The sequence below is a fragment of the Lampetra planeri genome, chromosome 35 (assembly GCF_965212315.1).
Source record: "Lampetra planeri chromosome 35, kcLamPlan1.2.h2, whole genome shotgun sequence".
Classification (NCBI taxonomy): Eukaryota; Metazoa; Chordata; class Hyperoartia; order Petromyzontiformes; family Petromyzontidae; genus Lampetra; species Lampetra planeri.
Genome location: NC_136141.1, coordinates 9230218 through 9245543, shown reverse-complemented (window position 1 = coordinate 9245543; position 15326 = coordinate 9230218). Strand labels below are relative to the sequence as shown.

Here is a 15326-nt window from a genome sequence, read left to right as displayed (position 1 = left end):
TTAATACCTAATGTTATCGCTTTGGATGTGATTTCACAATTAGCATTTAAAAATTTTTTTATTTTAATTTGATTTTCATAACATCGAAATATAAAAAAATATGCTCCCCCTGTCATGGTCAGGGAGACTAGCATCAACATCGCGGGTCGTTGGATTAAAAACAAAAATCATCGTCTGGAGTTCAAAGCCACGACCGTGAAAAAATTTCCTCGACTTGTACTTAAAGATTAAAAACCGTCTGGTTTTGTGTTTCATCTGATAGTCGCAGAGCAGCACAGAAAACAACGGCCTATTCACGCTGGCCGCTCGTAGACGGCATACGGAACTATTTATTTCAACACCCCGTGGGTTTGTTTTGGTTTCTGTTCATTGCATGGTGGTTTAATTTGCATTTTCTATTTGTTGTGCGGTGTTTTATGTTGTTGGTCACTGTTATTCTTTCTGTTGTGTTTCATACAGATCCCGGTCACGCATGTGTCCTCAAAAGACGAGGTAGATGCATGGCTCTTGGCCGATTCGGTGAGAGGACCTTGGTTCCCCCCCACCCCCCTTCTGATTATTTTCTTGATACGTTGTTTTTTTCCCATCCACCGTGCCAAACGCTCTTTAAACCTGCCACATTTCACACGCGGCCTGCGCGCTCGTGCCCGCGCGCCACAGCCCCGAGTCTGCACGGTTCAAACGCTGCAGGTGAATACACGCGCATCCGCTCTTGGTGAAGTCGGCTTCTCTGGTGCATTGAGTTTTTTTAAGGGCTTTGCTTACCGTAGTAGGCGCCCTGAGACATTAGTGGAAGGCGCCTAACAAATAAATGTAAATGATTATTATTAGTAGTAGACATCTCGATTGTAAAGACGGAATATTTTACGTGTCCCTGGGGACTCTTGAGGTCAGACCGTTCAGCTGGCACCGCTGAGGTCGTGAGCGGCCGTCTCTTCTTAAGCGTCGCAAGTGGATGATCTCAGCCCGATCAACGATGATTGCACAAACAAACGATCACGTAGAATTTGGTTTCTGCACTTAAGTGGGGGCGACATACGGTGCAAAAGAACCTCAACATACATGCAAGTTGGCTAAATGGTAGCTCTGAGAGTTAAACATTGTTTAGACTGCCAAGTGAAGAACGTTACTGTTGTCTGCAGAGGAGGTGGCAAAAGCTACCGGGGGGTCACGAGAAGGGTTCTTAGAGGCAACTCTGCAGTATATCCGCTTCTTCTACTAGCTGTTCTCTAACACGAAGGCTGCCAATGCTGTGAGAATTCCACATGGACTCGCCGTAATGCTACGAGCACAGTCGGGAGTAAAACTGGGGGAAAAACTGGCACATTTATTTGTTGAGTAAAATATTAAATACAAAGATGCATACTTTGATGGACGGACATGTCTCGCGGTCACCGGTTTTGCCGCCTGTGACAATTCCAAATGTCCGGTGACTGAAAGTTGCACACGGTCACTGAACAGAATTTGCAGTTGTGTTGGTTGCACTGAGCTACGACGTCGCCTTACACTGCAGCTGTGGAAAGAGGCCCGCGTGGTGTTGTGGAACTGCGAGGGCAATGATATAAATAAGCACACTTCCGTCAGCCTCGCCACATAACAACACTAATGATTTTCAGCCCATCGGCTTTCTAGATCAACCCCTCCTCAAACTCGCCCGCCTGTTCTCCTAACTGTCACCAAAACTCCCACCGCCACTTTTAATTACCCCGCTCTTTCTCTCAACCACTGTCATCTTACGTACAATTTTATAATGGGTTTAAGCGGCTTGTAATAAGGCCCTATATAAACCTATATAAGATAAGCTGTAACATCTGGTTACCCGAGCAATATTTGTTTATCAAGCCCGACCGCTGATGAGATCCAGAAGTTGGAAATCGGTTCATATGTTGGAACTGATCCTTCGTGTCAAGGAGTCCAAAGGCCGTTGGGACTGAAACATGTTCGCGTGGCGAAACGGAGGGAAATCTTTATTTCACTGCATCGGTGAAGCCGGTGGTTTGGGGTAGTGATTGGAGAAGAGAGAGGCCCTGTCCTTTGTCAAAGACGTCAGCGATCCTGGCCTTCCTTCTATCTACCCCTGTCCATGATATTTGCTCAGGAACTCTGCGTTGGATACTCCTCCCAGTTCCGTCCAATCGTTAAAATCGCTCACGTGACTTAATTAGCCGTGCCTATAATTTCCCAGTCAAAACATCGCATTCGGTCTGTTGTTTTCTCATTAGCATTTCCAAAGGAATATAACTTGCCTTTAACTATTCTTATTTTAATTGTGTACCTTCTATATGTAATACACTTGTGTTTCTCATCTTGTCTATCTATTAAAAGTTTTAACAACCTTCTTAAAAACACACATTTATTTGAAACTGTAGGCTCTTTGTGATTGGCCCGCTTCACATCCACATCGGAGCACAGACCACCGAGTAAAGTTTCTGCAAGTAAAAGTTGACACGAGTAAAAATAAAAGCTTTTGCTTCTGGGGATTCATTTGAATTTGGAAAATATGTGCTTGCTTCCCTCTTCGTTGAGCCACTAAGCCACTTGATGTGCTTATTCCTTGTTTCATTGGCTGTGCACCGCAATGTCGACTGTCTCTTGCCATCACCGCTACCATATTTGACATGCATACACTCGCCACGGTGGCAAGATGTTGACTACCTCACCCGGTGTACAGGAGGCCGTCGTGGGTTCGATCCCAACCCTTACCCCTGTATATATTTGGAGTTTGAATATCTCCCCGTGGTCGCGTGGATTTTAACCAGTTTTTCCCTCTACATTTTGACACGCGCGTTGAGAGTATTTGGCTGCTAAAAATGTCCACACGATAAGCCACTTCGTTGAGCTATCATTTGTGGCCAGGTCGCTTCTAAAAAAGAGCTACACAGCTCCGTGGGCCTTTCTTGGTTAAAATAAAAAATGTTTTTTATAGTTTTAGTTTGATATTTATTATTTTTTGTTTGTCTCTTTTAAATTTCCTTGAATGCAACTAATCGGCTAATCCGTACAATCCCTTCTCTTACTTTGAGTCAATTGCTGGTTATCAACAATTCTCTCAACGTGAACTCTAACCTTTTGTAACCGCTACCCCAAAAAATTTCAATGTATCTCATTGTGCCTCATGCTTTTAATTTATTCATTATCTCCTGGAACGTCGCGGTTACCCCCCCCCCACATGTAGTTTCCTCGGGAACATAAAATATTCCTTAAAATACGACTTAAATAAATTATGAGTAATCCAGAAAAAGTGTTGTATTTAAAAGAAGGGTCTCTCAATGCTTAAAGTTGTAATCCCCGTCTACAAGAAGGACCTTGCTCCTCGCATTACTCGTTCAATGGCACACACACCCTCATTTTCACGAGAAATGTGCTTTCCCCGCAAGCGATGGTCATCAGTGTCAACCCACGGAGGTCACTTGAGAGAGCCAGGTTTGGTGTCTGTGGGGTGTCGATTGCCCAAATGATATCTGGAATCATGACTAACAGCCCACTGAGACGCAGAACTTGTGAACAGCACGATTGTGTGTACGTGGTGAACACATTCAGCTTCCTTCACCTCTTTGCTCGAATTGCTTAATGCTGTGATTAGGTCTGCATGATACTGCCACGTGATAGCGTATCGCCCTTGTTCCAAATCATCATTCATTATGTGACCGCCCACCATTTGCATATTAAAAAAAAAACGTGAGCCATCATTTGGTGAACAATTTAAAGTCTCAACTGAAGTGGGCTCTGTCCAGCTCAAAAAAAAAGTTGTTGATGGGAGTGATCCGTGGGGATTACACTGGACGCTCTCGTGCTGTGCTTGCTCGAGTAGTCCACGGAAAAAGATTGGAGCCACGTTTTTAACCACTCGCACATCCAGTTAGATTGCACGCCCCCCCCCCCCCCCTCTGGCCTTCGCACATGAGGGGTTCACAAGTGACGACATCACATCTATCTCCCTATTTAAGAACGAAACAGGAGGATTTCTCTACAAATCTGGCTGTCACCTGATGATGCTGGTTGTAATTACCGGCAAAACGTCGTACTCTGATTGTTGTGGATTTACTCTCCATAACAACCGTTGTGCTATACTGGTAACGAATTGCAATGTTCTGTTTACGTGACAAACCTTCATAATTGGCTGTGTCGGGTGGTGGCGGGTTTAACAACACATTTATATTTAAGCGATCTAACCAACAAAAAAACCTCTTATGGATAATATTGGTAAGCGAAAGCCTCGCGTGGTATTAAACTGTCCTAGATTTTGTTGGTCCCAATCGAGGAGTCTGTTGGCCGACTCTGGTCGATGATCAGCATCTTGAATCGCCCCATCCCGCAGACGCCGTTTGTTCAACTCCCAAATCGCCGGTCAATACGGCTTGTGTGCAATCATATTTACAGCAACAAAAAAACCAAGCAGTCTCAGAAAACTGATCAGACGATGGTATTCCGTGTATGTACGTTGAACTTCTTTCGCACCGTACATGGCCAACCGGACGTGCGGGGAAGAAGGACAACACAAAAAGCAGTAAAAAATTAATGAGTTTTCAGTCTCGGTTTAAAACCCCATAGCTCCTCCCCAGTGGCTTCATAATAAGATAATAAACTGCATTGAAATAGGTTTGCCGTGCAACATCGTCCACGTTTAAATTCTGCACACACACCGCTTCTTATCAATTGAGTGTTTGTTTCCTGTGTCTGTCATGGGTTTCTTGTGGGGTCATGTCCTTTAACGATAATTTACGGCTGCTCAGAGCTCGGGTTTCTCTGTTTTTCAGTTAACGCACAAAACAAGATGATTTCAAACACCTGTAAATAATGATGGAGTTAGACCAGGGGTCGGCAACCAAAATAACAAGAAGAGCCATTTCTTTCCAATTCGGTACAAAATTCAGTATTTCAAGAGCCGCAATGCATCTGAGTACATACTGTACATACGTACATATCGTCAAGAAGCAGCCCGTAAAGAGCCGCATGCGGCTCCGGAGCCGTAGGTTGCCGACCCCTGAGTTAGACCATCGCCGGTGACGTTTTGCCATCTGTGAAAGTAACGCATGCAGCATGTAACTGAACTTTCTCACTTGATGTTGTAGCAGTACCACTTTTATATGGACTGGATTTATTGATCAGCCCTCCTATTATATCAGTTGCCTTAATACCAACCTCGTAAGATCCAACTTCTCTCATTCCACATTGTGAGAGGAGATCAAATGTTACCATAGCAGGTTTCAAAGTCTAATAACAGTTCAACGTTTAACTGTCAACACCATATACATGCTTTACAAGTTTTAATGCGCACATTGTGTTCTTGTTTCAATGAGAGCTTCCCAAACTTTCCCCTGTCAGTGGATCCGCAGCTTTCACTGCTTTTTGTACTTAATTCGTGTCCATGCCACGGACAGTTCTGTGGGCACGTGACCCATCGCATTGTACATCTTGCAGTGATGTTCCCGACTGATAGAAACACCCATGTGTGCCCAATTTGTAACTAACTGTGCACCATAAAGATTACTCGTTTTTTTTGTCACGGCAGAGTTTATTTGGGTTATTGTTTGCTGATACTGCAACAACAGCTCTGATTGTAGTTTGATGTCGTCTGTAAAATCACGCCGAAGGTAGTTCCGCTTACCGGCCCATCGAATGTTCCAGAAAATGCATGCGACGAGTAGAACACCTTCACTTAATTCAAAACACATGCTGTTGGGGAAACTCAACAAGTAACCACGTGTCGGAATTATTTATATTTTCTCACCGTTCACATTTAACGGGAATAGTGTTTCTTTTCGTCACGTGAGCAGAGCGTCTAAACTAATTTTTGAAGCCCTTTAGCATTAGTTGTGGGTGCTGCATTCACATTCATGCAGTTTCTACAGATTTTACACCACTTTTTCATCTGAATGAATGAACACACTGATTAACTTCTGGAAACTATACAGAATCGCACATTCTCCAACATGTGTCCTTCCGCTAATAGACATGGAACGGATCGCAGTTCTCTGGCTATTGCAAATAATAATACTTGAAATGTGAGATGCTGTAACTGTGTTGATATAATGAATAGATTGTTCTATGTAACCCTGTATGAATCTACACATGCTGTGTGAGTGCCTGGTGAATGGGGCACGGGTGGTGCAGCAGTTAGAGCGCTGCACTACAAATCCGGTGACGCGAGTTAAATTCCCACTCAACGCCAATGCCAGTGACAATTATCTGAACCGGTCCTGAGGCTCCCCGAGGTCGACTGACCCTCATGAGTACCTGGTGCAGTGTTTTAAACATCACCAGTGGGCAGACGAAGGTGGTTCTGGCCACCCACCCCCTTGTGTGCCGTGCCGGGCCCTTAATTGGTGCTCGCTAACAGCTGTACAGGTGATATTTGTCTTGTTAGTTTGTATTGAAATTCGTTAATTGTATTTTTCAGGGGAAAGGAGATGAGACGGCAGAAGTGGCCACTTCTGGGACGACTGAAGGTAGAGTTCACATCATCGCTTATCTCGTGTGGCATCTCACAGCGTTGGCTTGTATGTATGTTGAACTTCTTTTGCACCATACGTAGCCAACCGTACCTAATAGGAGGTGCGGAGGAAGGACAACAATCTAAACACTAAACGCAGTTCTAAAGAATTTTTTTTTCAATTTACATTATTTGAAAGTGCATCGCTCCAGTGGCTTCCTAATATCGGAAGGAAGAGCGTTCCAGATGGCCGCAGAAGCTCTTCTGGAAGCGTGCGATGCAGTGGCCGTCTTTGTTCGATGGCTAGCCAAAAAGGCGCTGCGAATATTTTGTACCGGATACAATTCAGAACCTCGTCTCTCTAATTATTTTGCTGCCTTTTTTTGTGAGAGCCCATTTTTTGAGAGTTACATTTTATTCGGTCAAATAGTTTCTTCTCGCAACTTGAGTGCCCATTGGGTTTCATCCATCATACTCTTAGTTTTTTCGGTAAAGTTCGGTACCGACAGAACTAAGAGTATGAATCCTTGCAGTCACGAAAGCTTCAAATCTAGAATTTCATCCATCACTTGCCTTTGTTTCGTTTTAACCGAGAAGAGGCCCCCTTGAGATTGTTTATTATTCGGCGTTCTGCGTTTCATAAAATTACCTCGTGTGACACATGCTCACAGTGCTGCCTTCCCGCCGCGGTGGCGAGATGTTAATTCCCTCGCCAGGTATGCAGGAGGTCGTGGGTTCCATCCCGACCCTGACGCCTGCTGTATATTTGGAGTTTACGCGTTCTCTTCGTAGTTGCGTGGACTTTTCTCCGGGTCCTCCACATTTAGAATCAACGTGCGTTTAGAGTATTTGGTTGCTTAAATATCCACACGATAATCCACTTAGTTGCGTTATCATTTGTGGTCAAGTCGCTTCTGTAAAAGAGCTATGCAGCTCTGTGGGCCTTAAGCTGGTAAATTACAAATAGTTAATAGTTCGGTTAGTTTCCCTGGATGGCACACCCACGTTCCACATGGAGGGGCATGCATGTGAGAGGTCACTTAATAAAACCAAGCCTCTCTGCTCGTCACTGCCTGTCACAGCTGGAACATTTGGGAGCAATCGAGTTAAATGCCCAATGATATTTGCATGTGTTTTCACCTTCAACCCCTCCCCAACGCATCCCACAGATCTGTTATTTGCACGTGTTAGTTGATTTTGGATTCTGCTGTTGTTCCCCCATTACACGCGGTGTCAGTCAGATGTCCAATGTAGACAAGATGTGTCAAACGCGCGCGCTGGAATTTATTGTTAACGGTTTTAAATTTCAATCGTGCTTTTTGTCCAGGAGTCACGCGTCCCTTTCTTATTCCCCATATCCTGCTCGGTAGCGCCGCATTGTTATCCACAATTGCTCCGTCGCACCGGGGCCAGACTTTCCCACAGGATATAAAACTTACCCACGGCACTTTTAATAAAATGTAAGTCTCGGGCGAGGTTACTTTGGATGTATGTTTCTAATATGGATTTGTAACCACCCCACGGAGGAATCTGCGTTTTTGAGTAATTCTCCCCTCCGTCTCCTTGTTTCCCTCCGTCAGCGTTCGACTCGTTTCTGGCTTCGAGAGCGACCGTTGCAGAGAAGCTGCCTGACCTCCCGATGCCCCCGCCGAGCGAGGGCCCAGCTCGCTCGTCCGTCCAAGGCAAGAAGAAGATGGACAAGACGGAAGATTCTCTCTTTGCCCTTTAAAATCACGTCTGCGGCGGGGGTCGGGGGGGGTCAACCGGGTGGTTTTGTGGAGCGAGAGGAGAGCTAAATGCCAACGGGCGTGTTCGGGAGCACTGAACCAACACCACTGGGTTGATGACGTACAAAGCTTCAAACAGAGATTAATAACCACGTTCTCACGTGTGTCATATTTGCCTGGTCACCTGAAAGATTACAGACAAAACATTTTTGTCGCATTAGTCTTTTGGATTTGCACTCAATTCGGTCGAGCTCAACTCTTGAAGGGGGCTTCAGTCTAAATCGCGGAGCACACAGTGAATTACTCGCTCGTCTGCAAACAGCCGCAGTCGCTACATTCTGGTAACGTAGGTCCGTCGAACGATTTCGAGTGGCGGCCTGTCTCTTCTTATTTGTTCCTCCCAACACAAAGAGGACTGGCCTTGGCCTGTAACGCCATCCAGAAATGCAAATCACGTTTTGTATCTAGGTGGCGGTCGTATACGCTGCTCATTAAGAACTGAAAAACAAGCGAAACGTTTGAGGTGAAACAAAAAAAAAAGAGATGTGGCCGGGTAAATAAAACCCATCGGAGATGAGTGGAGTGGTTGCTAATACCATCGCTTATTGAGAGGTTTGGTGGTGGGTGGTGGGAGGGTATGGATGTTTATGAAAGGGAAAAGGATGAAGTGGGTGGTCGGGAGCATAATTGTGGGAGGAAAGGCAGTGGCAGTAAAGTAATTATTTTACGAATGTGAACATAAGAAATTGTGTTTTATCAGCTGCCAAATTCGCATCATACGCAGATTGTGATGTAATCATTTGTCCGCCGATGAGCTGTATCTGCTTGCCGTGGGTAACCCTTTCACCTGCAGGCCCCGGAGCCTGCGGGCATATCGAGTATTCTCGTGACAAAGAGTGGTGTTCTCCCTCCCCCTTGTGCTTTTCACTGCAGATTTATTTTTTTTGGACGCGGCTTGGCGACGTCGTGGGTTTAGGCTCGGAGCGCCCCGCAGCCTAAAGCGTAAATTATCCTCCTTGAGGCACCGTCTCCAGCGAGATGTGTGCGGCAAGCGCCGTGGCCGTTCTGTAGGTGAATGGGTTATTTCTGTACAGTGACGCGCAAAGCAAGTATGCATAGAATAAGCTGTGTTCGTTACGACGATTATTTGAGTGATTGTTTCCAAACCACAACATCAATTACGTGAATCTGTTTGCTGGAAAAAACGTCTGGTCATGTTTATTTTATTTTGTAATGATCCTACGTGCACACCAGAGTGTTGGTTACAATTAACGCCGCTTATAAAAGGGCCATTTTGCAAGTTGGTGGGCATTGCGGAATTCACATTGGCACATTTTTGGAAGTGAATCTTCAAAGATGCCCGAGTCACTTTGGGTGTTTGAGGGGCACCATGATCAGGACGCTGAGGTCATGAGTTTGACCCCGAGTTGGGAATGCAAATTAAACCGGGTTTTTGCGTGTGGCAGGGTTTGATGGTGGTCACTCTATTTCGACACAATAATCTTGTGCCAGCTCTGATGGCGTAATGTACTTTGGCAGATGGACAGGAAATTACTGTGCTCCGTTCACAATATCGAAGTAGCATTTTTTCGAGCGTACGTGTGTTGAGAGATGGGTCGGAGATGACCCGGATTAGTTTCACGCTTTCTCTTCTACATTCCCCAATGACGTGAGCTTCTGCTTTCTTTGACTGCGTAACTGATGATTATTCCACTCTTGTGCAGAAATCACTCATGAGGTAATGATTTGAAATTCGGCATGGCCAGTCACAGATTAGTCATCCAAACAAAACCGTGTCTCCAACGTCTTTTCAGGGTGTTCCCGCGTGTTGTTCGGCACAATGTCTGACGTTTCGCTCCACGTCCTGGGAGCTGCCTGTATGTGTGCTGAACTTCTTTCGAGCCGTACGTAGCCAGCCGTGCGAATCGGAAGGGGCTTCATCAACATCGTGCTGGGAGACTCGCGGGTTCCACCTGAAAACGCGCCGGAGAGCTGACGCAGCAACACAACCGCAAAGACCCTGCCCAGTTGCTCCGAAATGATTCGAAAACGGTCGTATGCCAACATTTGAATGTAGCCATTTTGTAAATTTTGGAAAACCTGTAAGGCTCCAGTGTGCATGTAGCCTGTGAAAAGCATATAAAAAGTTGTAATAAAATATCGCAAGTTAAATGCATTTCATTTCAAAGTTCTTTTTTTACTTGAAATTGACTTGCAAGAAGACGAGGGAAACCACAGGGAAGTAATCATTAAAGGTGCAGCCCTGCAATGTCTGGCCTGCGTCACTCCTGGAGCTAGAGCCTCCACGAGTGAAATCTCGAGAGCCCCCCCCCCCCTCTAGGGGAGGGTATTTGGCCTACTCTTCCACACTGGTCTCGGAAGTGGTGGGAAGGACCAACCCCACCACACGTGACCTACTCGTCGACTGGTGTTCACATTTGGACTGCTCATTTGGACAGGAGGTTGGACATTGAAGAGACACTTGCCCATTTCCACTAAAGATATAACTCGACAGTTAACTGATAAGGACGTCTCGACAGCATTGAACTGCGTGCAAACGGCATGAGTGGTGACGTTGCCGATTGGTGAAGCTAGCCTACTCTCAACTAAACTTGCTATTTCACTAAGGCCCACTGAGCTAAAAAGTTATTTTTCAGAAATTACCTGGCCACAAATGATAGCTCAGTAAAGTGGCTTATTGAGTGGAAATTCATAGCAACCAAATACTCCAAAACGCGTTTCTAAACGTGGAGGGAAAACCGGAGGACCCGGAGAAAAGTCAACGCGACCACGGGGACAAGGACACGCACACTCAATATAGAGCAGGCGTCAGGATCGCATTGAGCCCACAACCACAGGTAGACCAGGCGAGGTGGTTAACATCTCGCCACTGCGGCGTGCTCCTTTGTGCTCCTACGTTGCATTTGTGTATGGTTGTAACACAGTCAAAATGGGACTGCATCTTGGTCTGCTCCACTACATTTGCTTTGAACGTTGAAGCAAGTTTGTACATTTAATATTAACATGTCCGTGTCCATATGCTTAAACGTGTGTTGGGCGGTGAACCTATTCATTGGCGACGCAGGTGATCGAAATTCTCCCAAAACGTCTGGCGTGGTAAAGTGTGTGTTCTCTCACTTGTCCCAAGACGTCTGGCCATTGTGGAAGAGAAGGCCAAAATAAGCTGTCGAGTGGCACTCCAGATCTCTCTTGTTGGGAAACCCTTCTGCCAGCAGTGCCGTGAGCGAGCAATTGCAGGGCCGCGCCTTGAACTTTGATAGCAACTCTGGTCCAATAGAACAACCATTGACTTTCCACAGCTGTTGTGAGTTGTTTTGAAGTCGGCGAGTATGGATGGGATTGAAGACTGGGCATATTTGGGGTGATTTGGCCATAGATGACTTCGTAATTCTACACGGTATTGTAAGAAAGTGTACACATTCAAACAGCAGTCGCTGGTATTTGCAAGCAGGCTACTAAGAGGAGCGGGGACATTCGGAAATTCGAGACAGATTTGATGAGGCTTGGCTGCCACTCATCGCTGGGCTAAAACCATTGCACTGGCACTGCAGACACAGGCAAACACATTCGGCACATGTGATTTTGATGTTCTTTCTGCCGATGTCTTAACTGACAACAGGCGTCCAAGCCCATCGAGTAGCATTACCTACCACGCTGCCATACAAACACTTGCACTTGTGAAGCTTGCGGTTGAGACACTGGACGTGTGTGTGTCACGTGCGAGTTCAGTTTAGTTCACGTGCCCACGTGATTCGTGTGACCACGAGAATACGATGGCACTCCGTGTACCAAAAAAAATGTTCGGCCCTGTGCTGTGCTGTGATTTACAAAAAAAAGTGTAGCGCTCGGAAAAATATTGCAGCGATGGGCATACTAAAAGTGCTAGACCAACCTTAACTCAGTAGTATTTATATGTCCTTATTTCATGCATGGCGCACTGAGATCCCGAGATGAATCGCGCCTTATAAATGTAAATTATTATCCGAACACTTTAACCGTAAATAAAACTAACCCTGGCGCTATACCTACATCTGACCATAATTCCACCTAACACTTAACTGCAGCTGCCAACTAAAACCCCAATGCTGCACGAGAAACATATGCCAATTGTGATCCCTCTCATGCCAAACATTACAGCATAAATCCGCATCCATTTTTTCAAACAAGTTGCAGTCTTATTTTCCCCGGATTATTCCAAATGTCCTCTGAACGTCACGTCGCACAGATCAGTGTTTTCCCCCCATCTGTCGGCGGACGGCCGGTGAAATATTCACCGAAATTTGGAAATATTCTTTCAAGTGGCCTTTTTATCATATTTTTTAATGACGGGGGGGCGGGGGGGGGCACCTTACCACACGAACTGCTCCAAGGTTTTCGCGCAACGGGCACGCCAATAATTTATTTTACTTAACGTTCTCAAGAGCTGGAGTTTAGCCAAGTTAAAGTACGAAACTAAATTTAATACGATAGTTTTTGTGTGTGTGTGCATTTATTGATGACCAGCCCGAGACCCGTCAGCTCGCTACATTTCATTAACCGGTTTAAACCGCGAGCCGTTGCCCAGATCTGAACCCAGGATCTCAGGAAGTGCCGGTGCTGACCCTTAATCCACCCGACCACCTGATTTTAATATTGCGTTTAAAATGGAATGTTGTACCCAGTTCTCATGAAGCGGGTTGTTTACACAGCCTCGCTGCACTCCTATATTGTTACCGTGAAAGTCTTGTGCCATGCACGGTATTTGGTACAAAAATCTCAGCCGAGGGAATTCAATTGCCAGATGCACTAACTTCGTTAACAGTGACATGATGATGAGTGCCAGTGAAGGTGAAGCCAGTCCGTCCACCACGTGAGGTCTCAGGGGGTCATGAAACTGTCAAGTCATCGTGGCACAGCAGGCTGGTGCAGATGTCGGAAAGAGAGCCCAAGGAATGGGCCCTCTTAGCAGCCTGTGTTCCGTGGCTTTACGAGGCATCGGCCTGTTAATTGGTGTGCACTTAATTGACTGGCTGAGAATGTGGGACCATTTTCACCAGCTTCGGGACATGTGGTCAACGAGCAGGCCCAAACCAGTTCTGAAGAAAAACAACGTTGCCAACAGTATGTGCCACGCCAAGACCATCGCTTCCTTCACCCAGATCTTGCCTTTGCTGCAGAGTTGACACCCAACCTCAGACCTCTACTCCTGCAATGCGCCACATTTGGCTTCAGGTCTTCCCCGTTCGTCGCCTGCCTCTGGGTCTCCTCTCCAGTTACTTTATTGCTGAAGTGCTCTCCGCTCCTGCACCCTGACCTTCACAATTCAGTTCACAGTGGAGCGGTGTCGTGGTGGTGAGAGCATTGCGCTTTAAACCCAGTGACCTGAGTTTTGATTTTCAGCCAACAAGATGAGTGGTGAACAATAATTGAACCGGTTCTGGATTCAACTGCCCCCCCCTCCCACCTTCCTCAAACCACACTGACCAGCGTGGCGATGTGCGGTCAAACAACCCTCACGATCGACACGGCTATATTGGCATATCATGTCAATACTTTGCATTGTTTGGATTATTGCCAACCCTGCCATCGCGATGTTAAATTTCCATCGACAAGAACGTGCGTTGAGCACTAACGCCATTCAAACGATTGCCTTTGAAGGGACGCAAGTACAACTGAAACGGCGGGAGGGTGGTCTCGTTAGCCTAGTGCAGGGGTCGACAACTAAACGTAACAAGAAGAGCCATTTTCTTTTCTAATTCGGTAAAAACAACTCAATATTTCAAGAGGCGCAATGCCACGTGGTGGTGACTACGAGACGGCGGGTCCTTAAAAAAGTGGCCGTCACGAAGTGGCCCTTGAAGAGCCGCCACGTGCGGCCCCGTTTCCGACCTCCCCAGGGTCCCACGTGTTATCCTGAAATGGCCTTGTTTTGACATATTTTAATACAAGCATCAACAAGCCTTTCTCATATTAAAGATTAACAATGTGCAAATGTGAGAACCGCCCACGGTAGCACAAAAAAACATATTGTGAGCTCGGGCAATTACCAGTTGGCATATGCCGATGTGTTTTTGTTCTGTCCACTAAAATCAGCCGACATATACCACACCGCCCCCCGTTACTCAACTTGCATAACAAAAACAAACGCGATGCCAATACAAGGGAACAGTCTCTCACCTATCACTATAATTGGCCACACTGATAACTGTGTACCACTGCTCTCAATTAAACTTGGATGGTTAGGAAGCTTTTTTAAAGGGATACATGTCCTACAATTTTCATATCAGGGCTATACGACACATTCGACCACTATTGCGTCGTGGCATAGCCAACATGGTGGCATGTAGCGTGGTATCGCCAAGGCTCGATTATTGCAACTCACTACTCTACGGGACGTCTGGCAAAAACAACATTAGCAAGCTGCAGCGTGTACATATTTTTTTTGGCACATTTCATGACGGGTACTGCAAGATCTGACTGTCTGTACGGTGCTTGCCAAGCTGCATTGGCTTCCGGTTGCCGAACGAACACATTATAAGGTCGCGCTCATCACACGTAAAGTGCTTGCCACACATTAACCACAACACCTTGCTGGTCTTGTTAAGGAGCAGAAACCATCACGTGAACTCCGGTCATCCTCGCAGTGGCTTTTGGCTAACCATCAAATAACAAATAAAGACGGTGGTCACCGCATCACGCGCTTTCAGATGCGCTTCTGCAGCCGTCTGGAACGCTCTTCCTTCAGATAATAGGAAGCCACTGGAGCTGTGCACTTTTAAATCTAGATTGAAAACTAGTTTTTTTAGAACTGCTTTTTATGTTTAGTTTGTTGTCCTTCACCCGCACCTCCAATTAGCATGGTTGGCTACGTATGGTGCGAAATAAGTTCAACGCACATACATATATTAGCAACAAGGTCATTGGGAGTAAGAGTTGGGTGGAAAAAGGGGGCTATTTGTCCTGAGCCTCACGCAAAGGAAGGCCCCACAATGGGCCTGTTTTTTATTGCTCATAAATCAGGGTGCCCCATGTTACATTCTGCCTCAAGCCTCCACAGAAGTCCTTCTCGACATTCTCACATTGGCAATTCCCAGCAGGACTGCAAATGTGTGCAGAGAAGGCCCTTGGAGGCATGCACTAGTGCCACTCCTGCCACGTTGACTCTC

At 46.0% G+C, this 15326-nt stretch overlaps 1 protein-coding gene across 2 annotated transcripts in view; it reads left to right on the top strand.

Annotated features, from left to right (window-relative positions):
• The window catches only part of LOC144730369 (TOM1-like protein 2), a 62686-nt gene extending 52350 nt beyond the window's left edge, over nt 1–10336 (top strand). Inside the window, exons 13-15 of one of the 2 annotated variants that reach the window (XM_078611141.1) lie at nt 460–519; nt 6401–6449; nt 8014–10336. In XM_078611141.1, coding sequence (XP_078467267.1) covers nt 460–519; nt 6401–6449; nt 8014–8162 — 258 coding nt within the window. In that variant the 3' untranslated portion in view covers nt 8163–10336. The remainder of the gene's footprint in view (nt 1–459; nt 520–6400; nt 6450–8013) is intronic. The other variant, XM_078611142.1, reaches the window with a different exon arrangement.
• Nucleotides 10337–15326: the final 4990 nt, after the last annotated feature.